The 25,182-nt window shown below is 40.9% G+C and overlaps 1 protein-coding gene across 3 annotated transcripts; it reads left to right on the forward strand.

The window, feature by feature from the left end:
- The first annotated feature begins 2,441 nt into the window (after positions 1-2,441).
- On the forward strand, positions 2,442-25,035 carry LOC131241117 (auxin response factor 3-like). Of its 3 annotated transcripts, none has more exons than XR_009168959.1 (12): positions 2,442-2,974; positions 3,699-3,755; positions 3,877-4,059; positions 4,175-4,259; positions 5,092-5,182; positions 5,356-5,520; positions 18,800-18,919; positions 19,009-19,084; positions 21,819-21,981; positions 22,479-23,443; positions 23,554-23,719; positions 24,670-24,810. XR_009168959.1 is itself a non-coding variant. In XM_058239789.1 (12 exons), exons 1-12 carry the CDS (start codon positions 2,720-2,722, stop codon positions 24,800-24,802), a joined length of 2,484 nt encoding a protein of 827 aa, XP_058095772.1. In that variant the 5' UTR covers positions 2,446-2,719; the 3' UTR covers positions 24,803-25,035. The 3 variants fall into 3 exon arrangements, 2 of the variants coding, with proteins under 2 accessions (XP_058095772.1, XP_058095773.1); XM_058239789.1 differs by having other exon boundaries at positions 2,446-2,974; positions 23,529-23,719; positions 24,670-25,035; XM_058239790.1 differs by having other exon boundaries at positions 2,446-2,974; positions 3,880-4,059; positions 23,529-23,719; positions 24,670-25,035.
- The last annotated feature ends 147 nt before the right edge of the window (positions 25,036-25,182 follow it).

The following is a 25,182-nucleotide window of genomic DNA, read 5'->3' on the forward strand; positions in this document are numbered from 1 at the left end:
GCAGGCATCTCATAATTAGATTTGCGGCTTAATTCATACTAATACTTACAACCCCGCACCAAGATATATACGTAGACATGTGGTACATGATCGACATCTGATAAGATCAATTGTCTATTCAGCTACTCAATGTACAAATGGAATTATGCGATATTAAGAGGGTATGGTTCATCATCTGATGATAAATTATACCTTAATTTGTTGACTTTTCATATGGATAAAATGAAAATGAAAAAGTAATTTTTACAGTCGGTTTTGAAAAACAGTTGCAAAACACTTTCCTAAGTGAAGAATTGAATTCACTGTGCGAGCATAGGCTCAAATTACAACTAAAATTACCCGCTCTTTGATTAACACTACAGATTATATTATATAATGTAAACAATAAGCTGAAAGTAAATGATTACAGTAAATAATGTAATTTACTTGACAAAATAAATAAATAATTATACTAAGAAATATAATTAATTAATAATTGAAAGAATAATTACTAGATAATGTTTGATTTTGATTGGGTTCGTATAAGACGAGTTCTTTCGACTAAATTTCTTTACTATTTGTAGCCTTGGTTTGTTCGTCTGAATTCTTCTCATGTTCTTACGGTTGTTATAATTGCTCAACACTACTTGACTTTTTAGATGCTTCTTACGTTTTAATATTTGTTGTAATCGTTCAGCACTACACAAACTTTTAGAGACTTCCTTGCCACCTCTCTCAGTAATCGCATTTCACTTAGCGGGTTGATTGAGCTCCTAAATGAATATCAATTGCTTAATCGAATTTCTAAATGACTATCGGCCGTTTGATCGACCTTTTAATTTGTTTTTGAATTCTTCTCAATTGTTTTATGTCTTGTTATTCTGTTAATTGTGATTTTGTACAAAGCACTCCAAACATTTTTGAAGATCTTTAGCTTACAATTTCTTCCTCTTACTATAATACATATTCTTTTTAATTGATTTTCCACTATCATAAATAATATAATACAATTAAGAGTGTAGCCACATTTTTAAAAAGCACAAGGATAAATTTGTTAATTCATCATAAGGAATGGATAAATCATACTAATGATAGGGAAAATGCAAAACCCCCTTAACCCTTGCGAGGAAGATTCAATACTCTCGCAGAGGTGGATGATACGCAAGAACTTAAAAAATTGCTTAGAATTCTCATTTAGTGTCCACGTACTTTAAATCCGACCGTCCAAATAAGAGTAATTAACAACTATTCTTATTTTGATTATCCTACTATCGGTTTGATGGACATTTTTTGATGGCTAAATGAAAATATCAATGGTCACATTTCTGCAAACAAGTGCCCACAAATAAAAGTATGACACTTGTTAGATTTTCACAATCTAGCCAGGTTGATTAGACGGGAGTTGTCTACAAAACTTACATGTATAAAACGACCGACCAGGATAGGCCCATCATGTTTTACACGTGACACCAATCACCTTCCTCGTACAAAAATCTGTCATGGTCCACACCTATGGAAAAATTGTTAACCTGCTCCAAAATTTCTAAATTCGGTGGACCTGATAATTCGATATGCTGATTTTTGCAATTTTGTTTTATCATGATTAGTTAGACCTGATTAACGGGTTGGATCAAAGCAGCCAATCATGGTATCCTCACAAACAAACCAAAGGTTGGCATCCCATCCTCATTGTTCCCGGGACGTAGATCGCCCAATGGACGGAGTGGATTTTACATGTACAGGCCCACGAGCTTGGAGGTTTTAAACAAATGTTGTAGGGTGCGGCTTCGATAGATCCCTGACAGTGGGCCGTACCTTGATTTAAGTAAATTACATCCATACCGTTCATCCATTTTTACAGCTCATTTTAAGGCATAATTTTAAAAAATGTAGCAGATTCTAGTCTCAATTAGGCTACACCACAAAAAACATGGGTGATTAATCATTAAAAACTGTTTATAGCCGCGGAAGATCTGGATGAAGCTGATATTTATGTTGCCCATTCAACTAAGTCTTATGACATTATAAATAGTTGGATGGAAAATAAACATTTCAGTGACCTTACGGAGTTTTTAACGATGGTTATTCGATCACTACCACTTCCAATGCCGTGGTCCACCTAATATTGGAATCCTTTTCAAATTTTTTTTTTTTTGGACTATGCCCCCAAAAATGAACGGTGAAAATGGAAGGACGGCGTGGATGTAAAGCACGTACAATAAGGTGGGCCCCACAGTCAGGAATCCACGGAAACCGCACCGGTGTTGCAAAGGGTTAATTTGAGTTAAAGGAATGCCACGTGTACGAATTTCGAGAAGCTGCGCATGAAGCAGCACAGTCACCCAGAGCACCAAATAACTCCCCAAACGTCTTTTCCGTTGATGGAGTCCATCCACATAATAATTCTATAATAATAAAAATAATGGTGTTAGTTTATTACTGGTCTGACACTCACTAGAGCTGCAGCAGCAACGGGCAGCAGCTGCACCGCAAGGAGTAAGAGAGAGAGGATTTTGATTTGATGTAATTTGATTTTATAAAAGTAGAAAAACAGAGTACGTACGCATGTTGGGTCTGTGTCTTTTGACTCATCTCCTTTTGGCAACGCTGAGGGTGCGCAGGTTAAGCTGCCGAGAGGCATGAAAGCCCTTATCCGTCACTCCATCCCCCAAACCCTTCCTTCTCCTTCTTCGGAATTTGCTTCTTCTGTTTTGGGCCGTCCGTTTGGTTTCTTGGTTTGATGGGAATCGATCTCAACACGATCGACGATGCGGTCGAGAATCCCTGCGCTTTCTCTGACTCGTCGTCCACGCCGTCCGTTTGCTTGGAGCTCTGGCACGCCTGCGCTGGCCCGCTTATCTCGCTCCCCAGGAAGGGGAGCTTCGTCGTCTACCTGCCGCAGGGGCATTTGGAGCAAACGGATGGCTACCATCCGTCGCTCGTGTACGAGCTCCCCCCGCATGTCTTCTGCCGTGTCACGGACGTAAAACTCCATGTGGGTTTTCCTTCTCTTCTTCTACTTCTTGATTGAATTGAGGGAATTCTACAGAAATGCGGATTTCTTTTTTGAATTTTCGGTAATTTTTTTTCTTCAGTAGGTTTTGTCGGTGAAATGTGGGATTTTGATCTTTGTACCCTGTTTTTTTTTTTTTGTCCTTGCTCCCTTTTTTTTTTTCCTCTCTTACTTCTCCCACGTAAAGAAAAAAGCTTAAGAAATAATAGAGAAACGGGGTGTATCTATAAAAAAAAGTAAGGGGTTGCAAATATCAACTTTTAATTGGTTTTGGGTTTTTTTTTTTTTTTTAATGTATTTTCTGTGATGCAATTTGGATTTTGGGTTCTGGGTATTCTTTTCTTTTCTTCTATTTTTCGTTTATTGGTAGGTATTGTTGTGATTTTGAGGATTGTGAGGCGTTCTTTGCTGTCACTGAGATCGGTTTTGGAAAATTGTCCTCTGATTTTTTGGTAAAATGTGGTTTTTAAGAAAAGATTTCTGGGTTTTTAGATAAAAGATTTCTGACTTTTTAGATTTTGGGCTCTGGGTTTTTCTTTGAATTTTCGTTTTCTGGTCGGTGTTCTTGTAAAAATTGGAAATTATGGGGGGTTTATGTTTCAGGCATTTTGATGGGTTTTGGATGATGTGGTCTGGGTTTCCTTGATTTTCATTTCCGGTAGGTATTCTTGTAAATTATGAGGACATTGGGTGTTTCTCTCTTCAGGCGGAGGCTGCGACAGATGAGGTTTACGCACAGGTTTCTCTGCTTCCTGAAAGTGAGGTCGGAGGATCGATTCCATTACCATTTTTCTGATCCTGCAATATTGTATAATTCCTCGTTCTCTTTTCTGTTTATTTTATTTTTTTAATGTTGAATTTCTTTTTTAATTTTTTTTGTGCAGCAGATTGAGAAGAAATTGCTGGAAGGAGAAGTTGAAGGAGATGGAGAAGAAGAGGAAATCGATGGTTCCATTAAGGCTGCCACACCCCATATGTTCTGCAAGACCCTCACGGCCTCGGATACAAGCACGCATGGAGGTTTCTCGGTTCCAAGGCGAGCTGCCGAGGACTGTTTCCCCTCCCTGGTAATGAATTCTTCCATCTAAATTGTCAGTTTCTTTTCAATGTACTAGAATCGTGCGGAAAAGAGTTGTTGGTGTTTGAATTCTCTCTCATTTGTCGTTTGTTGTGCTGTGGTAGGATTATAAACAGCAAAGGCCTTCTCAAGAGCTTGTCGCGAGGGATTTACATGGCATAGAGTGGAGGTTTCGGCATATCTACAGGGGTCTGTATTTGCTTGATTGGTTCAGTGGATGGCTGTGTTCTGTGTAGTGTAGTAAGGAAATGCCTCTTCGGTGGAACAAGATTTTGAAACTTTCTTCTCTATGTTAACGACACATTGATTCAATTCAATGTTTTGGTTTTGTTTATGAAGTTCCATGATCAAAATGAACTGTTCTCATCACAGAAGAACACTATAGGTGCTGTGATCTGAGTTACGGGATCTGAAAATTGGAACTTGTTTGACTTCCATGAAAGAATGGCCTTGATGCGTTGCAGTATATGGCCGTTAGGGCTTGGTTCCACCACGACTAGGCATTATATGCAAATGTTTTCAATTGTCTTCCACATCTTTACAAAACAAACCAGAGTGTTTCTAAGCCCACATGCACCTCTAAAAGCTGGCACATGGGTGGCAAGCACATCGGATGGCCCTGTGCAAAAATTCAGGGTGGTGGGCTCATCATATAGTGCATTTGAAGTAATTGCCATTGGCCCATTTACATTCATGCCCCACCTGATGAGTTGGATACCCTAATCTTTTTGCCAGGTCAGCTTCATGGTGGCGTGTACCCGATGACTACTTGCATTGCCTACACACGTGCATAGTTATCATGTGTGGCCTTTGATAACTGTTTGGGTCTGGCAAACTTCAGTTAACAAGGTTTCCTTCGCATTGTAGTTGGTTTTCACCCCTTCAATATCTTGTGCCATGCATTATATGAATAGTTGGCATATAGTTTGGGAATATGGTTCCTAGGATTTAAGTGACCAAAGATATGGTTCCACTGATAGATTTTGCAACAACAATCTGAAAATTCAGTGTCCTTTTGCAGGCCAGCCACGGAGACATTTGCTCACAACTGGATGGAGTGCATTCGTCAACAAGAAAAAGCTTGTTTCAGGGGATGCCGTGCTCTTCCTTAGGTAAATATGGCAACCTTAAGAATGTAGTGGCATGAAGTAACCAAAATTTTGCGATTTACCCTTTGAGCGAGGAGTGGCGGAACACGATTCATGTAGCTGACCCCATTTAGTTGGGATAAGGCTTGATTGATGATGATGATGACCATTTGAATGCGTGCTTTATTGTATCGTAGGGGTGAAAGTGGAGATCTGAGATTGGGAATCCGACGAGCTGCTCCACTTAAAAACGGTATTCCGTATTCGGCACTATGCAGCCAGAGGATGAACCTTGGCACACTTTCTGCAGTGGCCAATGCAATATCGACGAAGAGTGCATTTCACATTTACTACAACCCAAGGTATGAGAAAGATCATGTTTCTATCAGACTTTATTGGTACTTGAGTGAAGTCTCATATGCTAGTAAAAACTAGGATCTGTTGCCAGTATGATTTGTCGGAGAATGTTGTTGCCTTGTTGTCTGGCTACCCATGGATGTTCTTTCGTCCTATGAGCTGATCTGTAACACTGAAATCCATTGTTATGATTTCTGTTGGTGTTTGTTGCTCTCGTGAAATTTGCAGGATTTTATTGATAAATGGTGGTAACCCAATGCACCCCAGGATCAAGGTCTGAAATGGGTGTGTTACATAATGTATTGTTCACCACTGATGCTGTTATGTATCATCTTGCATTGCCCCATTTTTGGGTGTTTCCAGCTGATATGGGTTCAATACACCAGTTTTGTTCATTGGTAGGGCTGTCAACGGGCTTTGGCCCGGGTTTGGCTTTGGCCCAGATTTTGAACTGTTTGGGCTGGGCCTATTCAAAAAATGGATTTTGCCCGGATCGAGCCCGGTCATTGACACCACTGTTCATGGGTGTACCAGCATATCAGGCTGTTTCGGGTGATACTTTAAAATTCGTCCAAGATACAACAAACAATTTGAATAGGCAAAGACCCCATGTTTGATGTTTCATAAATTATATTGGTTGTAAAGTTTTAACATGGGCCGTTATACACAATAAATGGATGAAATTATGATGTTGATTATGGAATCTACAAAAAAAATCCTACAGGCTGTTTTTACACAAGCATTTATTGCCGAACATAAGGCCTTTCTATCAGAAGCTTAAGAAGTTAGTTTGTAGTTGTCCTAAAAAAAGGTTGATATCTAAGTGACATTCGATTGAGTTTCAGAGAAGATGAGTAGACCCTATAAAAGATATAGGCATGCGAGTCCTCTTTTGAGAAGAATGTCATCCATCATCTTGCTTAGAAGATTCTGGCAAATATAGTTTTGACGATTCGTCAACAGTTGAAACCTTACCTATGCAATTAATTAGTATATGGCGTTAGCGATATGGTACTGTCATTGATGGAACTTTAGGCTGGACCATTGTCATCAGTCGCATTATGGTTGAAACTTGTGTACCTATTAGAAAACCGGGACTGAGATATACACTAATATGTACCCGTGTTCCCCCCACACATTGTGCAAAATCTATCTGTTTCAGATGCGGAATGTATCATTTCATTCTTTTGGAAACAATCATCTTCATGTTTTCCAGTGTTTTAGATATCAACGATATATCCCATGATATATCTTATATCCCACCTATGCCATACGAAATGCATAGGTAGTGCCGGTATATCTCACCTATTTGATATAATGAGCATTTTCGATCCATGTTTTTGCTGTAAATCGAGTTAAACCAGTGTCAAATGGTTACAAATATATGATTCTTCATGTTTTTCATGAAAAATCATGGATTTGGAACCTCGATCTTGAAATTTGGGGGAGATGGGTCAAGTTGCGGAAAATTGAGAAAAATCTAAATTTCTTAATTGCTCGCAAATCAGTTGCAATCTTTGTATCCAAACACAAAATTAAACATGTATGTAACCTGAACTAGTGATTCTTCTTTTGCTTTTGAATGTATTGCTTGGGTTTCCATGTCTTCTTACATTTATAAATTATATGAATTGGCTTTGAATATACTTGCATCAGTTTAGTTGGAAAGCGCATATATTAGGACCCCATACAAAGGAAACCCCTATTATGTGCACTTTTTTTTTTTTTTCGTAGCGTTTTGATTTTTAAGTGCATATTGATGTCTTTTTCAAAAATCCCTAGAGTTTCATTGAAAAATTCGATCAATTTTCCAATGTTCCCATGTTTCCCAACAACAATACATTACGTGATACAACTGATATATCCCATGCGATTACCGATATGCATCCATATCCCAAGGGTGTGATATATTACGCGATAACAATATTTAAAACAATGACGTTTTCTTTTCTAAGGGCAGTTTAGGTAATTAACCTTCCTCCTCTGTCCATCTCAAATTTTCTTTACGCAAATAGACCATATGATGTCTTGCATTCAAGGTATTCCGTAACGGTAACTGTGACCATTACGGCCACCACCATTACCTTTACAATACAGACTGTAATGGCCCTTACGGTCTCTTTTTTTATTGAAATTTTTTTTCGAAAAACCTATATCTGCCCCATAATAGACCACTATAGCCTTCACGGGGGAACATAATGGGTCTTTACAATAGCTGAATGATGAGATGGATTGGAGTAATGCCATCGCAGCAAAAGTGGTTGTCCAAGCTTCTTGGGTATAATTTTCGGGTTGAATACAGGCGAGGGCCTAAGAATAGGGCAGTGGATGCACTATCACGCCTACATGAGTGCAAAGCGATGTCCACCTTATCACAATAAGTTACAAAAATAGATGGATGAAGCAAAAAAGAGGACTTCTTGGTGTGGTACAATTCTCTATAAAGGGGGGACTCCTATTCTACAAGGGTTGCTTATGTCTTGACAGGGAGTCTCCATCTCATGACAAAATCCTTTGGGAGTTACATGCGGGGCCCGGTGGGGGGCCACTCAGGGTTATCCGACACTCAAAAGAGTAGAACACGATTTTTACTCGAGGGGCCAACAAAACCATGTTTGCAAATTTGTGTAGGAGTGTGATGTACGCCAAAGATCCAAGCTGCACAACTCCACTCCGAGAGGCTTATTGCAGACAATGCCAATCCCAATGAGGAACTAGACTGAGATCACCATGGATTTCATTGGAGGCCTACCCAAATCGCAAGGTAAAGAAGTGATTTTTGTGGTCCTTGATCGATTAACTAAGTATTCTTCATACCCCTGCCCCATCCTTGCACGATATTCATTGTGGTTCGTGCTTTCTTCGGTAACATTTTCAAATTGCAAGGCTTACCCAAATAAATTATAAGTGACGGGCATAAGATTTTTCTTAGTAATTTTTGGCGTGAGCTATTCCAGCTACATAGAACTCGCTTAAAATTCAGCTCGACATATCATCCTCAGATGGAAGGACAATCTGAGGTAACTAATAGGTGCTTGGAAATTTTTTTTAGGCCGTTTTACTAACCTAAGTCCGCAGGATTGGACCCACTGGATCACATTAGCCAAGTGGTGGCACAACACTAATTTTCACTATGCCATTGGAATGAACCTGATGGAGACATCATGCGCACACGCGCTCGCACGCCGCCCCTTACGCACGTACGCTGGAAGAAGAAGGACCCCACCGTCGATCTGGATCGATGACGACATCCAGGGAGGGCCTCATAGTTAGGAGACGAAGTTTTGATTCAAAAGAGTGGGCCCGACAATTGAGAAAAGCCCACCATGGGATCTCATGATTGTAGCCCACTAGTTGGATTGATTTCATATTTTAGATTTTGTTTATTGTTATTATTTATAACATCATGAACGCTTTAGATTTTTTGTTTGGTTTTTATTTTAGTTTATTTTATCGCCAAGTAATAGGTTGTGCATATGACGCGAGTTTTGGGGTATATGATTTTTCCTATAAATATGCACCCCTTGTAATTCTTTTGATTCATTCAAGCTTAATAAAAAATTCCTGCTTTATTTTTCTGCTCTCTTCATGAGTTATGGAAAAATTTAAAAGTGGGTGCGAAGCCCTTCATTTTCGAAGGGCTAACTACGTGGTGTGAAGCCACATCTATCTCCATCCGTCCCTACCCTCTCCCATCCATATATCTCATCTTTTATCATCATTATTGCTTTGAAATTCCCAGCTTTTGCAGCTATTCATTCCCCTGTAGTCAGTTTTCAGAATATGGACCTGTAGAAGGGCTGAAACTTCGGCGGAGTACTACGCCTCGACCGTACGTCGGATCGTTGTCAAACTTGGAGGGATTGGAGGTCTCCCCTGGCCAACTAAGGCCTATGTGTCACTTTGGGGAGGCGGGCTTCCATCATACGTGCGGCCAGCCCACCCGCGTACGTGCGTCAGCTCTGGGTCACCATTTGCATGTAGGAGTTTTCTCTGGGTCAGGTTTTCCCATTGCTTTTCTCTTTTCATTCCTATTTCATAAACCTTAACCCTAACTTGTATTAGCCATAATTTATTTGCCCCCTTTTCTCACCCTAGGGTTCCTTGAATTGAACTTGAGGAATCCTTTGGATTATGGGCTGATTACTATGCATGTGTGAATGATTATTTCTTATCTTTGAGTATTGTTTGGTTCATAATTTTTATTAATTCAGTCCTAACATGTGTAGGCCTGGACCCGCATAGATTCCTCTTAATTGAATGGTTTGGACTTTCATGTGGGATCTGAACTAACGTGATCTTAAGCCTGAAATGTTGCACATCATATTTGAATTTCATGTCCTGCATCAAATTTGGTATCAGAGCTTAGGGTTCTTATAGGGGAATACATTATTTGTTTAGGGTTAGTTTGTTTGAGTCCGCCATGCATCTAGTCCATCACATGCAGCTTTTAGGAGTCCATAGTCCCTTATTTTATTAACTATATTGCTGGAGTAACATTGCATAGTCCCCTCATGTAGAGTCTCATAGGATCATTTAGTTCCATATAGTTGTCGTAGAAAGTCCTTAGGTAGAGTTAGCAAGTTATACGCCCACACGTACGGGTCATGGTTTTGGCTAGTACCCTACACTAAATATGGAACAATTGCTAGAGTCACTAAACAAGCTGTCCCAGCAGATTGAGTCTTGGGATAAGTGCTTGGAATGAAGCATAGATCAACGCCTTGACCAAATAGAGGCCTCCTTCAGGACAAACCCCACCATTAGGAAAGATGACCAATCTCAGGCAGGTGGCCGGGAGGATAGATCAATGAATGGAGGTGGTCAAGGAATCAGTCATGGGCGTGCACCCGTACCCCCATCCCGTGAGGGACCTCAAAACCATTCTTTTGAGGGGTACAACATGTGCGACCTTGTGGCTAGAGAGAGTGCACCAGAGGCTAGGTAGAGTTACCCATTGAGGCCATTCCGGTAGTGAATGAGTTTCGTGATGTCGTTATTGATGATCTACCGGATAAGTCTCCCCCTAGGAGGGATATGGAGCACACCAGAACATGGGGCACCGTAATACCTATAACCGAGTTCGCGTTTAATAGTTCTGTCAATAGGTCCACAAGTCTCAGTCCTTATGAAGTCATTATTGGTTATAAACCTGGAAAACCTATTGATCTTGTTCCTATGTCACTGTCCCATAGGCTGTCAGAGCCTGCAGAGTCTTTTGCGTATCACATTCATTCATGGCATCAAGAAATTAGGCAGAAGATCATGATTAGTAATGAACATTACTCACTTTCTACAGACCAACATAAATGTTTCAAGGAATTCAATGTAAGGGACTCTGTGTTAGTCCGCATCAGGCCCAAGCGGTACCATCCAGGGGCCATTCGTAAGTTATACGTGCGTAGCGCTGGACCCTTCAAAATTATAAAACGAAACGGTTTCAATATATATGAGGTAGATCTTCCACCTTTCATGGGAATTAGTTTTACATTCGATGTGGAGAATATAGTTACTTTTCATGGGACCACTGCTCCTTTGTTCGGCTCTTCCCCCACCCATCTTGATTCCCCATATTTATCCCTTGAACCATGGCCCCCTTCCCGACCCATTTTCCCAGCCTATACCTCCTATACCTACTATTTCTGATCTTTCTTCCCAGCCTCTACCTCCTGTACCTACCATTCCAGACCCATTTTTCCATCTTCTATGTCCCATTCCTACCTGTCCCGACCCATTTTTTCAGCCTCTACCTCCTATACCTACCCGTCCCGACCCAATTTCTCGGCCTCTATGTACCATACCTACCCATCCCGATCCATTTTTTCAGCCTCTACCTCCCATACCTACTCGTCCCAACCGTTCTTCCCAGCTTCTACTTACCATACCTAACCTTCAGACACCCAGAAAAGCAATAGAGGATATCCTGTACTATCAGATAGTTTCAACATCGGATGGCGGGTTTTAGAAGTTCTTGGTCAAGTGGAAGTCACGTCCAGCTTCAACCAATATGTGGCTCGCTGAGGAGGAGCTTTAAAGACTTTATCCTGATATACTGGAGTAGTTCAAGAATTTTATTTCGCCAGTGGCGAAATCTTCGCAGCTGGGGAGAATTGATGGAGACATCATGCGCACACACGCACGCACGCCGCCCCCTACGCACGTACGCCGGAAGATGAAAGACCCTACCGTCGATCTCGATTGATGACGATGTTCAGGGAGGGCCTCCTAGTTAGGAGATGAAGTTTTGATTCAAAAGAGTGGACCCGACAATCAAGAAAAGCCCACCATGGGATCTCATGATCGTAGCCCACTAGTCGGATGGATTTCATATTTTAGATTTTGCTTATGGTTATTATTTAGAACATTATGAACGCTTTAGATTTCTTGTTTGATTTTTATTTTAGTTTACTTCATCGCCAAGTAATAGGTTGTGCGCATGGTGCGAGTTTTGGGGTATAAGATTTTCTCTATAAATAGGCACCTCTTGTAGTTCTTTTGATTCATTTAAGCTTAATAAAAAATTCCTGCTTTATTTTTCTGCTCTCTTCGTGAGTTGTGGAAGAATTCAAAAGTAGGTGCGAAACTCTCTCCTTCGAAGGGCTAACTACGTGGTGTGAAGCCACATCTATCTTCATCCGTCCCTACCCTCTCCCATCCATATATCTCATCTTTTATCATCATTATTGCTTTGAAATTCCCAGATTTTGCAGCTATTCATCCTCGTACAACCAGTTTCGAGAATATGGACCTGTAGGAGGGCTGAAATTTCGGCGGAGTACTACGCCTCGACCGTATGTCGGATCTTCGTTAAACTTGGAGGGATTGGAGGTCTCCCCTAGCCGACCAAGGCCTAGGTGTCACTTTGGGGAGGCAAGCTTTTATCACACGTGCGGCTAGCCCACCCGCGCATGTGCGTCAGCTCTGGGTCACTATCTGCACACAGGAACTTTTTCCGGGTCAAGTTTTCCCGTTGTTTTCCTCTTTTCATTCCTATTTCGTAAACCTTTACCCTAACTTGTATTAACCCTAATTTATTTGCCCCCTTTTCTCACCCTAGGGTTCCTGGAATTGAACTTGAGGAACCCCTTGGATTACAGGCTGATTACTATGCATGTGTGGATGATTATTTCTTATCTTTGAGTATCGTTTGGTTCATAATTTTTATTGATTTAGCCCTAACATGTGTAAGCCTGGACCCGCATAGATTCCTCTTAATTTAATGGTTTGGACTTTCATGTGGGATATGGAATTTGTGTAATTGTTTCTGAACTAACGTGATCTTAAGTCTGAAATCTCGCACATCATATTTGAATTTCATGTCCTGCATCAGACCCCCCTTGAAGCTTTGTACAAGTATCCTCCACCTTGCCTACTCTCCTATGTCATAGGTCCTACTGCCATAGAAAATCTCGATTAGTCCCTACAAAATCAGGGTCACGTTCTCGGTTCATTGAAGGAGAATCTTGCCAATGCACAAAATCGTATGAAATGTATGGTGGATCTTAAGTCTAATTTGAGATGATTGACTGTGGCAATCCTCGGTGGCATTTAGAAGGTCTATGAAGCCGTCACCTCGCTTTTATGGGCCCTACCAAATTGTTGAAAAGATTGGTGTTGTGGCTTACAAACTCGATATGCTAGTCGGTTCCTGCATCCATCCTGTATTCCATGTGTCGGAGCTCAAGAAAAAAGTTGGACATCAAATGGTTCCACAGGTCAAAACTTCCCACCATTTCTGAAGAAAGTTTACCAGATCCAATTCCCAAAACTATCCTAGATGTGCACATAGTTGATTGAGGGAGGAGAAATATTGAGCAGTTGCTCATCCAATGGGAGGGTGCCACTAAAGCAAAGGCAACGTCGGAATGCGCTCTTGACTTGAAGAGGACGTTCGGATACAACATAGTTGCTAAACTTGTGAACAAGGTTATTAAAAAAGGGGAGGTATTGATTCATGGTTAAACCTCAACGTTGTGGTTTCCCTTGTTGCATGGGGCTAAAGTACGTGCGTCTATTGCATGCCCAATCCTTTTACTGGAGGAGTCTTCTCCACATCCCTATCATACCCAAGAAGCTTGGACAACCACTTTTGCTACTATGGCGTCCTAATCCTTTTGTTCTACGACGAATTTCAAGCTTTGATGATCGATTCTGATGACAAATTTAATGCAGAAATGATAAGCCCTCCACTTTTGCACAACAACTAACACGAAGAGCTCTTTATCATAAATGAGAAGAAAAAGCTTGGTACCTTTTAAGGTGTGACTTAGAAATGATAGTGCACATCCAGATTGTATTAGGATATCCCCTATCCCTGATCCTGATGCATCACATTCTATCACAAAGGGCTGGCTGAAATCTGCCAGTGCTAGTACGGACAGGTTCACAATTGGGTTGTTAAGACTTTTGAATGTTGTTTTGGCCTCTTTTGACGAATGGAAACCGTCCTTTTTGAGAAGCGACGTCAGTGGGGCTGCAATTTTACCGTAATCCTTGATAAAATTACGGTAATACCCAGTAAGCACTAAAAATCGTCATAGTGCCTTCAAGGTGGTTGGTGTGGCCATGCCATGACGCAATCAATTTTCTGATGATCAACCCCTACTCCATTTGTAGAAACCTCACACCCCAAATATTCAACTTGGCCACAACTGAACTTGCATTTGGACAACTTGGCATGTAACTGGTAGGCTCGCAAGATTTCTAGAGCCTTGCAAAGGTGTTCAGCATGATCCTCCAATGACTTACTGTATATCAGAATATCGTAAAAAATACAAGCACAAATTGACGCAAGAAGGGTCTAAATACCTTGTTCATAAGGCTTTGAAATGTCGATGGAGCATTGGTTAACCCAAACGGCATGACGAGAAACTCGTAATGCCTGTCATGGGTTCGAAAAGCTGTCTTTTGAATGTCATTAGTTGCTACCCTGATCTGATGATATCTTGATCTCAGATCTAGCTTTGAGAAAATTGTGACTCCATATAACCCGTCCAGCTACTCGTCCACCATGTGAATTGGAAACCTATCCTTGATGGCGAGATTATTTAGGGATCTATAATCGACACATAGGCGCTTTGAACCATCCTTCTTTTTCACAAGCAAAACTAGCAAGGAGTAAGTTGATTGGCTTGGTTTGATTAAGCCATCTTGCAGGATATCCTGCACACTCTTGCAATTTTAGCCTTTGATAATAAGGATATCTGTAGGGGGCTAATGTTCACAGGTGCAGAGCCTTCCATCAGGCGGATTATGTGGTCATGTGATCGTGAAGGAGGCAATTTTGCAGAAGGGTTGAACACGTCAAGAAAATCTGAGAGAATCTCTCTTAATTTTGGGGGTATGGTATTCGCTTCTTGTTGTCCCTGTGGCTCCACATCCTGAAAATATTAAATAAAAAGTAACAATAGTCAGCATTCTTACTAAGTGGGGTCAAGGTATTCAAAATCGGTTGCGTAACAGCCGTTACGTAACGGTAACGGTCATAACCGTTATGCGTTATGGGGTCGAAACGGCCATAATGACCGTTACTGAAAAGCAGGCTGTAAAGGCCCTGTAACGATCCCTTAACGGTCCTGTAGCGTTTAAGAATTAAAATAAAAAAGGGGCCGTTACGGCCACCATTACCGTTTTGGAACACCTTAGATGGGATATGGAATTGCACTCTGATATGAGAATTCCTTGTTGCGATTCAGCCACGAGCTTGCAGGGGTTCCCCATAATTTTGAATTTCATCCAAAGATGTGAGAAATCCCACAAAATTGGTCCTAATGTGTGCAACCATTGTGTTCCTAAAACTGCGGCTCATCCACCCAATGGCAGCAAGAAGAAATCTGCTTGAATTTGAACTCCTTGGTCGGTAACTTTGGTGTCAATGCACTTTCCTTCGCTGGATATCTTCTCCCCATTGGCCACCGTAACGTTTTTCTGCAGGTTTGCAATAACAACAAGTTTTGCTTTCTGTGTGATCCTGGGGTCCATGAGGTTATGCTTGGATCCCGTATCAATGAGGATATAGGTCGGTTGTTGTGATTTGTGAAATAAGACCTGTAACTTGCGTTGTTTGTGGGGCTTGCATGCCTGCCATGGCGTGGAGAGATAGTAGGTGAAATGTCCTCCAGTTGTGAGAAATCCTCTGGATCATCGGGGTCCTCAGGTTCCACACTGTCCAACATGAACAGTTTCTGTCTTACATCTGTAGCCAGGTTTGAACTTCTCGTTGCAGTACTGACAAAGTCCCTTATCTCTGCGTTCCTTCATTGTAGCATAAGAGATATTTAAAAAAAAAAAAAAAAACAGGGGGGTATGAAGTCGATCCTTCATTTTGCATGGATCCCACTCTGTTAAAAGTTTGCTGGTTGGTAGGAGTAGTTTTGTTGTGTGCCGTCACGTGGGATTCTTGGGTTTGTGCCACACCAATAGCCTCTGTCAGTGATGTGGATTGCAACATCTTCACCATCTATTTATCTCCTCCTACTAACCACTGACAAAACAATGCAATAGAAAACTTTCAGACAAGCCGTTCACCCTATTAGATAATGCTTTGAATTTGCGCTGGTAGTTGGCCACTGAAGATGTTTGGCGTAACTTGGAAAGCTCGTCCTCATGATCATCAAATTGGGAAGGCCCAGAATGGGTTTCCAAAGCTTGTACGAATGATGTCCAATCAGTGAGCGTTCCCGTGTGCTGTAACCACTTAAAAGAACTGTAGTGCTTCACCCTTAAAACGAAGCAATGAGCAACTTTTGTGGCGCAGGAATTTGGTAGAGCAAAAAATATTGCTCTGCCTGGAGGATCCATCCAGCAGGATCCTCTTTGCTGTCAAATTTTGAGAGGTCGATCTTTGGCCCCCTTGTTGCTCCAATCAGGAACATCAAGCTGGCAGCTGGTGATCCAGATGTTGTATCTCTTCTTCCTGGCAAGCGTACATGAGAGAATCCTTCCATTGCTGAAGCAATGTCATCTAGTCATTTGCTCATCGCCTCCATGATTCTGTCGGTGGATGTAGCTCGTTCCTCCATGCGGTTGAGGGTTGCTGTGTGGTGATACACCAGATCGGAGAGTTGATTCTGATTCAAACGTGGGCATGGCGGATCAATTTCTGCCATGGAATCGATTGCTCTGATACCACATGATACGAGTTGGATTGGAGTAGTTTTCTATAACAAGAATTTTTATTTTTATTTTTATTTTTTTTATTTTTTATTTTTATTTTTAATTTTAAAGGAACCAAGGAAATTGACTAATGGTCGAGTCTTAGTCTAACTTCAATTTGAGATAAATCTCAGGAAAGTTCAGTATTTCTTTTATTCCCATAACCTCCTTTAAATACAACTCTAATTTAACAGCAACCACTACACTAAAGAATTGGTTATGCAAGACCTAATTATTAGCAACTATCCGTTGCGTACCTACACCTAGGGGAAAACGTCTCCTTCTAATCACTAAAAGATAGGGATGTGGAGTACTGAAAGATAGGCATGTAGAGAAGACTCCTCCAACGATCTTCACTTAATGCATGCAATAGACACACGTGGCATAGGCCCTATGCAACAAGGGAAACCTCGAGGTTGAGGTTTAACCATGTATCACCGTAACAGTGGTTATGGGTCATTTTTTCCATAACGGCTGTTGCGGCCCCATAATGTGTAATGGTTGCCACTGTTAGATTTACGTAGCGGCCTTTACGGCCACATAACAGCCGTTACGGCAAACCATGCTTGCATTGTAATTGTGCAATGCACTCAAATGGGGATGGAGTTTGTTATAGAATTCCTTCAATATTTATTTATTGATTTGGTAGGGTAAACCATCTTCTAACATGCGTTCTAAATTTGTGATAGCCATCAACCACGCCTTTTTAGTTATAAGCAAGTTGGAAGCATTAATAACACCCTGATCCATAGCTCAAGTGGTAGACTGAGTGAAAGATACCTCGTTTCAACATTGAGGTCTTGGTATTGATCCCTAGTGGGGGTGGCTAACAGTGAAGTGTGAACTGACAGTGGGGTGTAATAACAAGCCAACGAAAAAAAAAAGAAGTAAAAAAGTTGGAAGCACTAATACATCTGGAAAGTAGTTTCAGTTTGTGTTTCTTCTATTTGGAAATTTGGATTTACTGTGGTTTTGGAATGTTGCTGCTGGGAAAGATTTGAGGATCTATATGATCCTTGGTCTGAGATATTTGTAGCTTCATTGGGCATGGAGTTTGTATGGCTGGGCCCACCGACCATGGTATGGTGATCCAATCCGTCAATCTGATGGGGACCACTTTGAGCATGCCCCAGAATCAGACTGTCCTAACTCTTCAGCAATGTTACCTAGATCACCAACCCTTCTTTATTTTCCATTCTGAATCATGTCATCTGGATTATGGGTCATATACTATGCGGATCGCTATTTTTAACAACCTACAAGTATGGTCCACACTCTTATCATTTATTAACTTTTGATTTAATTTTATACTTGGAATGTCTATGTATGCTTAAGATTTATGTAGTTTCAGATATAAATATAATACTACAATGCAGGTTTTACTATATTTTAAGATTCATCAGTAGGTATATAAATTACAGCACCGATTTTGTATGCATTGCTCACTATGCATACATAGTAGTAAGTGCCAAAGTACTCTACATGATGTGACCTCCAACATAGAACCTACTGGAGGAAGTAGGACACCATGTATCCATTCACATACCATGTACCGGAGCGACCACGATCCAGGTAAACTTGCTCTTCCATAGGTGGCTGGTAAATAGAAGATTCAGGAAAAATATACAGAATCAGTCTTCATTCAATAGAAAAGAAGCCCAATAGGTTGAATAGATACCGTCTTCCAATCTGGGGGAGTTCTGGGGCATTCCATCCATGCTGGGCCTATCAGATCAATTATCTGCATCATCGAACGTTAGCCACACTTGTAGGAATCAGATCCCAATGGTACTATGCATATCCTTGGGCGGAGTGTCATAGAATTCCTTGGGTGGATAATAAAACATATGCCAATAGAGTCCTCTTTTCAATCAATTTCTACTCTTAGCTGTGGGATTTTTGCTGGTCTTTTGAAACTTGTACACTTCCTCAGTCTCTTGTTTTCATCTGTGTTACCACCTTCTCTCTCTCTCTCTCTCTCTCTCTCTCCCACCCACCCGCCCACACACACACACACAAGTTTCTAGGAGTGGAGTTGTCTTGTGGATGATATAAACATGGGGGCGGTGTATGTTTAGATCCTTAGTTAATATGTGACAATCTCTAAGCTTCAACTTCCATGTCTTGTAGGGCGAGTCCGTCAGAGTTCATAATACCCTATCGGAAGTTTTCTAAGAGTTTTGATCATTCATTCTCTATTGGAATGAGGTTCAAAATGCGAGTTGAAACTGAAGACGCAGCAGAGCGAAGGTTTGGAATTTTATCCCCTTATTTATTATTATTATTTTTTGGTTTGTGGAATCAAAGCTTAGAGAAGTGTATAATTTGTCCTTTTGCAGGTACACTGGGCTTATAACAGGGATTAGTGATTCGGATCCTGTCAGATGGCCTAATTCCAAGTGGAGATGCCTATCGGTAAGCATCTATATAACTGCAGCTTTTTTCCTTTAGGTACATTGCTTTGCAGATAACTTTGTAGTTTGGCAGCTCAGTTTCTTCTATTTCATGGCCAAAGATGCAAGGACAGAAAAATACATTTACCCTTATTATGGATATGCACACTTTGATACCCTGCCCGGCCAGACACCCAATTGGTGGCTGCCTGATCCGATCTCCACCATAAAAGATGGTAGGGATAGGATAAGGCTAACCATTTGATCTATGGCCTGCAAACCTACGTTTAAAGAAAATTATAAAGGCAAATGGCAGGCAAAAGTCTATTCAAGGGGTCTGCTTGTCTGAACCAAGGTTGGCAAACTTGAGACTTGGACTCAGTTTGGTTTACCTATAAGATTTCAATTGGGTGGGTCACTAGAAATGGCAAATGGTAGGCAGAGATCTATTGAAGGGGTCTTCTTGTGTGAATCAAGGTCGGTTTGGCAAACTCAAGACTCGGACTGTACTTGGCCCATGTATTAAATTTGCATTGGGTGGGTCAATGTGGTGAGCCGGTGACTCGAGTGAGTTATGTTTTCTCAATTAAATTATTTTGTGATTATAAAAATAATATGAATATTAGAAAATATGGATTTATTTAAGCTTTGTAAATTTGGAGTTTATATCACAAAAGCAGAGCACGACTTTCAAAATAAATAAATAAATAAATAAAATCAGAAAAGCAGAGCACCATATATATGCCAACATGTATGTAAGGGGTCCCATTATGAACGTGTCCAATATTATAAACCAGTCTATGGTCACTCATTCATCCTTGTTCACTTGCCTGATTGATGCTGTTAACGGTTCCTTGTTTGATTAGCCAATCTAGCTATGATCATCAATAAAGTTGCAAGTCCCAATTGAAAAATGGAGAAGAGGAAGTGAGAAAAGAAAATGAGGAGAAATCTAGCTTAAAGAAGCTTGCATATCATCTTTATAAAGTATTATGGTATTATTATATTGTAGTAGTTATAATCTATTGTTATCAAACATGTTATATATAGCTTTCGTTTGCTTTTTTATCCAACAACACAATGGTCGATGGGTGTTGTGGTTTAGTTACTTTGGTAAGATCCCCTTACCGAGGACTAGGAGTAAAATAACACAATGTGACATGACTCAACTGGGTTTCTTTTGACTTAGACGAGTTACTGGGCCATGAGAAAACTAACTAGAGTCATGTTAATTTTGTAGACTTGCTAGGCCAATACCTTTTTCGTGGAGGCACCAAAACTTGGTTAACTCAGGTGAGTCATGGATTGCCTTGTCAACTCAGCTAGCCTTGGTTTGAATGTGGTGTGAGTTTCTGTGTCAAGAACAATTTGTTCCCACTAATAGTTGGTCGTGTTTTGGCGGATATTGGACCCGTCAAATGATTTGAGTGTTCCTGATGATGAGGACATCACATCACGTATGCGCTTGTGTACGCATCAGAGGAGGCGGGCCGCACCGATTTCCCTGTGGGTAGGCGAGTACCCGTGATTGTGCTGAAGACTCCATGTGTATGTGCGAGCATCGGGAAGATCCCACACTTGGAAGATGCATATGGGTTGGACTGCATAGATCACATGATCGAGCCATTGATTGTTGATCGTCTACATCAGTTTTAGGATTTAGTTTTTAATTATTTTATATTTGGACACATTATGAGTGTTTTAGTTGATTTTATTTATACTAGGACTATTTTCGTTAAAATTCACAAGACGGGGATTATTGTAAATTTTGAAACTTCTTGAATCTATAAAACAGAGGGGGGCATATGACCTTTCTTCATTAGATTTCGTGATTAAAAAAAAGAAAATAGAAAAGCTATTGCTTTCTTCTTCCATCTTCATGTGATTTGAAGATACTTCCATGCGATTTGGAAGGGAGATTTGTGCGACGCTAATATTAATCAACGGAAGTGTAAGGTCTCTATCTATCCCAATACTATCTTCTCTCTTCTCTTTTATCAAGGTATGTTCTTTGAATTCTTTGATTCTCTCATCCTAAGCCTTCATCCTTTCATAAATCCATCTTTCCTTTACCTATCCCTAATACCAAAACCCTAACCCTAAACTTAACATCCCTAATTTTCCTACTTTCCCAAATTACCCAAACTCTAATTTTTACCCTAGGTTGTATTAGGTTTTCTACTTTGAAATAGATTATACCCTATGCTAATTGAATGTCCCTACATCCATTAGATCCTAGTTTCGCTTTATTTAATGATCTTGAGTGATAATGTTGGTAGCTTAGGCTAGGATCATGCATGATGTGTTTTTGATTTTCATAACATTTGTGATGATTATGGCAATTTTTGTATTTTTTTGTTAAATATCTTAATTCAGCTACTTGATCTCACATGTTAATTGGTTCATGCATCGGTCCTGCATCACCTCATCTTGGTAGCAGAAATCAGTTACTGAAGGTGTCATATCTCCTCCTGAATCTTGCTTCTATTCCTTGTTTAGAGCATCCTCTCGCTTTGGCAACTTAAGATGCTAGTGGGGTTTTGTGTCATCCTATATATATATATATATATACACACACCTTCTTTCCATTGGATGCTTTCAGGACATGAGATTTAATTTTGAACTAGGCAAGATGTGTATCTATTTTCTCATTTTGCCAATCCATGTGAATGTCTTTGAGATGTGGATCAATATATAGATTTTTAGGTAAGGTGTGATGATACAACGGGTCTTACATTTGAAGCTCATTCTTACAGGTAAGGTGGGATGATGACGTAGAGCACAACTGGAAGAATAGAGTTTCTCCATGGGAGATCGAGCCATCTGCTTCTGTCTCAGGTTCCGGCACTTCATCGGCGCCCGGATCAAAGAGAACCAAGCTCAGTCTGCCTTCAGTTGATGCAGATTTTCCAGTTCCTAGTAGGCCCTTGTCCTTGCTCAAAACTCCTGTGTAAAGAGAAATCTGCTGGCTTCTTGCAAGAGTGTGGGATTTTGAATCCTACTCTGGCACATGTCAATGGCACATGTCAATGGGGCACATGTGGACGCGACCTGGGACATTTATCAGGTGGGCCCCACTTGTCTGTTTTTGGTGATCTGAAAATCAGGCTGGTCTGGGTGTCAGTAGCTCATACAACATGCATGGTTAAAATGGACTGACCAATGTTCCACATTTGATGTACATACTGGACTGATCTGATGAATGGACCAGTCTGATTTTTGGGCCACAAAGTGAAGGGTGGTGCCGGTATGATGAAACATGGGTGGATGTTACTCATGTGCCACATTTTTGGATCACATGTAGCCACAGCAGGGCTCCTGTAAAAAATTGCTTTGTAAGTTGTAACTGATGGCGGATTCTCCTTTTCATTGCTATTTAATGCAATGAACTCAGTTATTTTCGTCTTTTTCTTCAGATGGAAGTGGATTTCCAGACTTTGGGGAATCTTTAGGGTTCCAGAAGGTCTTGCAAGGTCAAGAAATTTTGGGTTTTAGGACTCCTTATGATGGCATTGATGTATCAAGTCATCATCAGTCCAATGTAAGGGGATGCATTCTCGATCCTAACAACTCTCGGGTGACTGGGATTGGAAATGGTGTCAGAATCCTTCAAGCGAATCCTGATGCTTCCTATAAAGGCATAGGCTTTGGAGAATCTATTCGATTCCATAAGGTCTTGCAAGGTCAAGAAATATTTCCATCGAAATCACCATACGGAGGAGTACAAGCTGATACCCGGGCTCAGGAAAATGGTGGGTTCGGAATCTTTGATGGGGTCCACATGTCTAGTGCTGGAAGCAGATGGCCCAACCTGATGCAGGGATACAACACCCATGTGCCGCCATCGATTCCCTCTGCTCAAGTATCTTCACCATCTTCTGTGCTAATGTTCCAACAAGCAAGCACTCAAGTTCACTGCCCTTACGTTGCGCATGACATGAATACCCAGACAAGGGGAGAGGACGGTAGCTGCCTCGGTCTGTTAGATGGTTCTGATGTATCAAAGGCAAGGCCGTCGTCCTCACCTCATGGGCCCCATTATATTGGGGAAAATTTGAATTCTCTCTCAAAAGAGCATAGCCATCTGGGGCCCGTGCATGCACCTATGGCTGTCAGTAAAGTGGATTCCCATGGCAAACAAGGTGCGCCTCCTACCAGTAAACCCAGCTGCAGGCTCTTTGGTTTTTCCTTAACCAAGGATATTCCGTCAGCAAATCAAGTAGATTCCACTGCGGTAGCTTCTCCATCTTCGACTGAAGACTTGAATTTGGAGACCTCATTTTGGCACTCCAATCAAAGTACAGGTTGGGAGGCCGGCGACAGACAGCCGCATCCGATCTCTCAAGGGCTGGCAAAAACGGTGGGTCGTAGCTGTACTAAAGTGAGTGTTCTTTATGCTCTATATGCTGTTTGTCTCCTTTTCTGCGTTGTTTCCTCTTTACTTTGTTATGAGATCAAAACTGCAGGTTCACAAGCAAGGAAGTGTTGTAGGCAGGGCAATTGATCTCTCGAAGCTTGATGGATATGATGACCTGATCAGCGAGTTGGAGCGGCTTTTCAATATGGAAGGGCTTTTGAATGATCCAGACAAAGGGTGGCAAGTTGTTTACACGGACGATGAGGATGATATGATGCTCGTCGGGGACGATCCTTGGCAGTAAGTACCTATTATCCCTTGTCTTCTTGACTATACCTTCTTTTTATACTGTAGCTTTGTAAAGAGAAATGCACCAGCGCTCTCAGTGCACTACAAGTTATAGTGCTCTTAGTCACATTCGGACACTTCCTGAGTCGAGCCCATTGATCTGGGCTGTTGATTAGGTCTGACACACACTTTCATGGGCTACACCGTAAACATCACACCAGTGACAAATATTAACATTTGATCAGTGGCCTTCAATATTGACGTGTAAGATAATTTCTACAAAATAGGTCAAATCAGCAATTTGATCTATCTATTTGTTAGGGCCCATCGTGGATTCTTCATGATTCGAAAAAGTTTCTTTTGTTAGGCAATTGTAACCGTCCCATCCATTTCTTGGAAAAAGGATGGGTACAGAAAATAATGCCAAATCTAGGATGGATTGGATCATCCAATCAGTGCAATTTTTTGCATGGTAGACCGGGAAATCTGGACTTGATCAACAGTTCAGATCAATTCATTGGATTGTCCAAGTGAACCTATGCAACTAGGAACACTATAACTTTTAGTGCTCCGTGAGCACTGGGGCATTTCTCCTTTGTAAATATATGAACATTACCATCGTTTAGAAGGCAGTGATTCATCCACTAGGACATGGCTTTCATGCACTTCAATACAGACCATCCAAATTGTGAGCTCCAAATTATGGCCCCAAAATCACACTGAATGGTCGGTATTAGTCAATGGCCACCAATTGGATGTTTAGGGCTATCCTATACATGACATTTTTATTTTTGGATATGATCATTCCATGGTGGGCCTATGATTCGGATGATCTGGATTGTGTGAGGTGGATGAGTCACCACCACATTGAAAATGGCTGAAAAGGGGGAGAAACTCCAGTAGCCCAACCCATTGATAGGTCTGCCATTTTGATGAAAGTCAATTGTCTGATGATCATGCAGGGAATTCTGCAACATTGTTTCAAAGATTCTAATATACACCCATGATGAAGTGGTAATGATGGGACCTGGCTTGTCTGGAGACGACGCCCATAGTTGCTCCGAAGAAGCACATGCCACCATTGATGTATCCTAGTTTCCGTTGGAATGCTGCAGCTCTTCTCCAACGGTAGTTCCGAAAGTGTAAACTCTCCCTTGGTCTTTTTGGTTATTCTCAAGCAACTGTTTCCTTGTTAAGAGCTTTTGTATTTAGAATCCTGGAGCATACCCATTGATTCCAGAACCTCATTTGCCAACCCACTTCATCCAGGACTCTTGAATTCTGCAGTTGAATTAATATAATCAGGTATTTCTTAGGAGTTTGTTATATATTGTTAACTTGTTTGGTTATTACCTCAGGGTGATTGGTGCAACCAAATGCACCCCTGAAGCTCTTTCATTCTGCCAACTAGCTTGGTATACTTCCATTTTTATTTTGTTTTTTATTCTTTCTTTTTTCTGTCCGAATTGGCTTTT

Source organism: Magnolia sinica, chromosome 3, assembly GCF_029962835.1.
Source record: "Magnolia sinica isolate HGM2019 chromosome 3, MsV1, whole genome shotgun sequence".
In the NCBI taxonomy this organism is placed as follows: domain Eukaryota; kingdom Viridiplantae; phylum Streptophyta; class Magnoliopsida; order Magnoliales; family Magnoliaceae; genus Magnolia; species Magnolia sinica.

Bases quoted from the DNA above. Each gene is read 5' to 3' on its own strand.
- LOC131241117 (XM_058239789.1), top strand. From the start codon at position 2,720: ATGGGAATCGATCTCAACACGATCGACGATGCGGTCGAGAATCCCTGC. The intron at 3,756-3,876 runs GTCGGAGGATCG...TTTTTTGTGCAG, and splicing joins CTCTGCTTCCTGAAAGTGAG to CAGATTGAGAAGAAATTGCT. The intron at 23,720-24,669 runs GTAAGTACCTAT...ATGATCATGCAG, and splicing joins GTCGGGGACGATCCTTGGCA to GGAATTCTGCAACATTGTTT.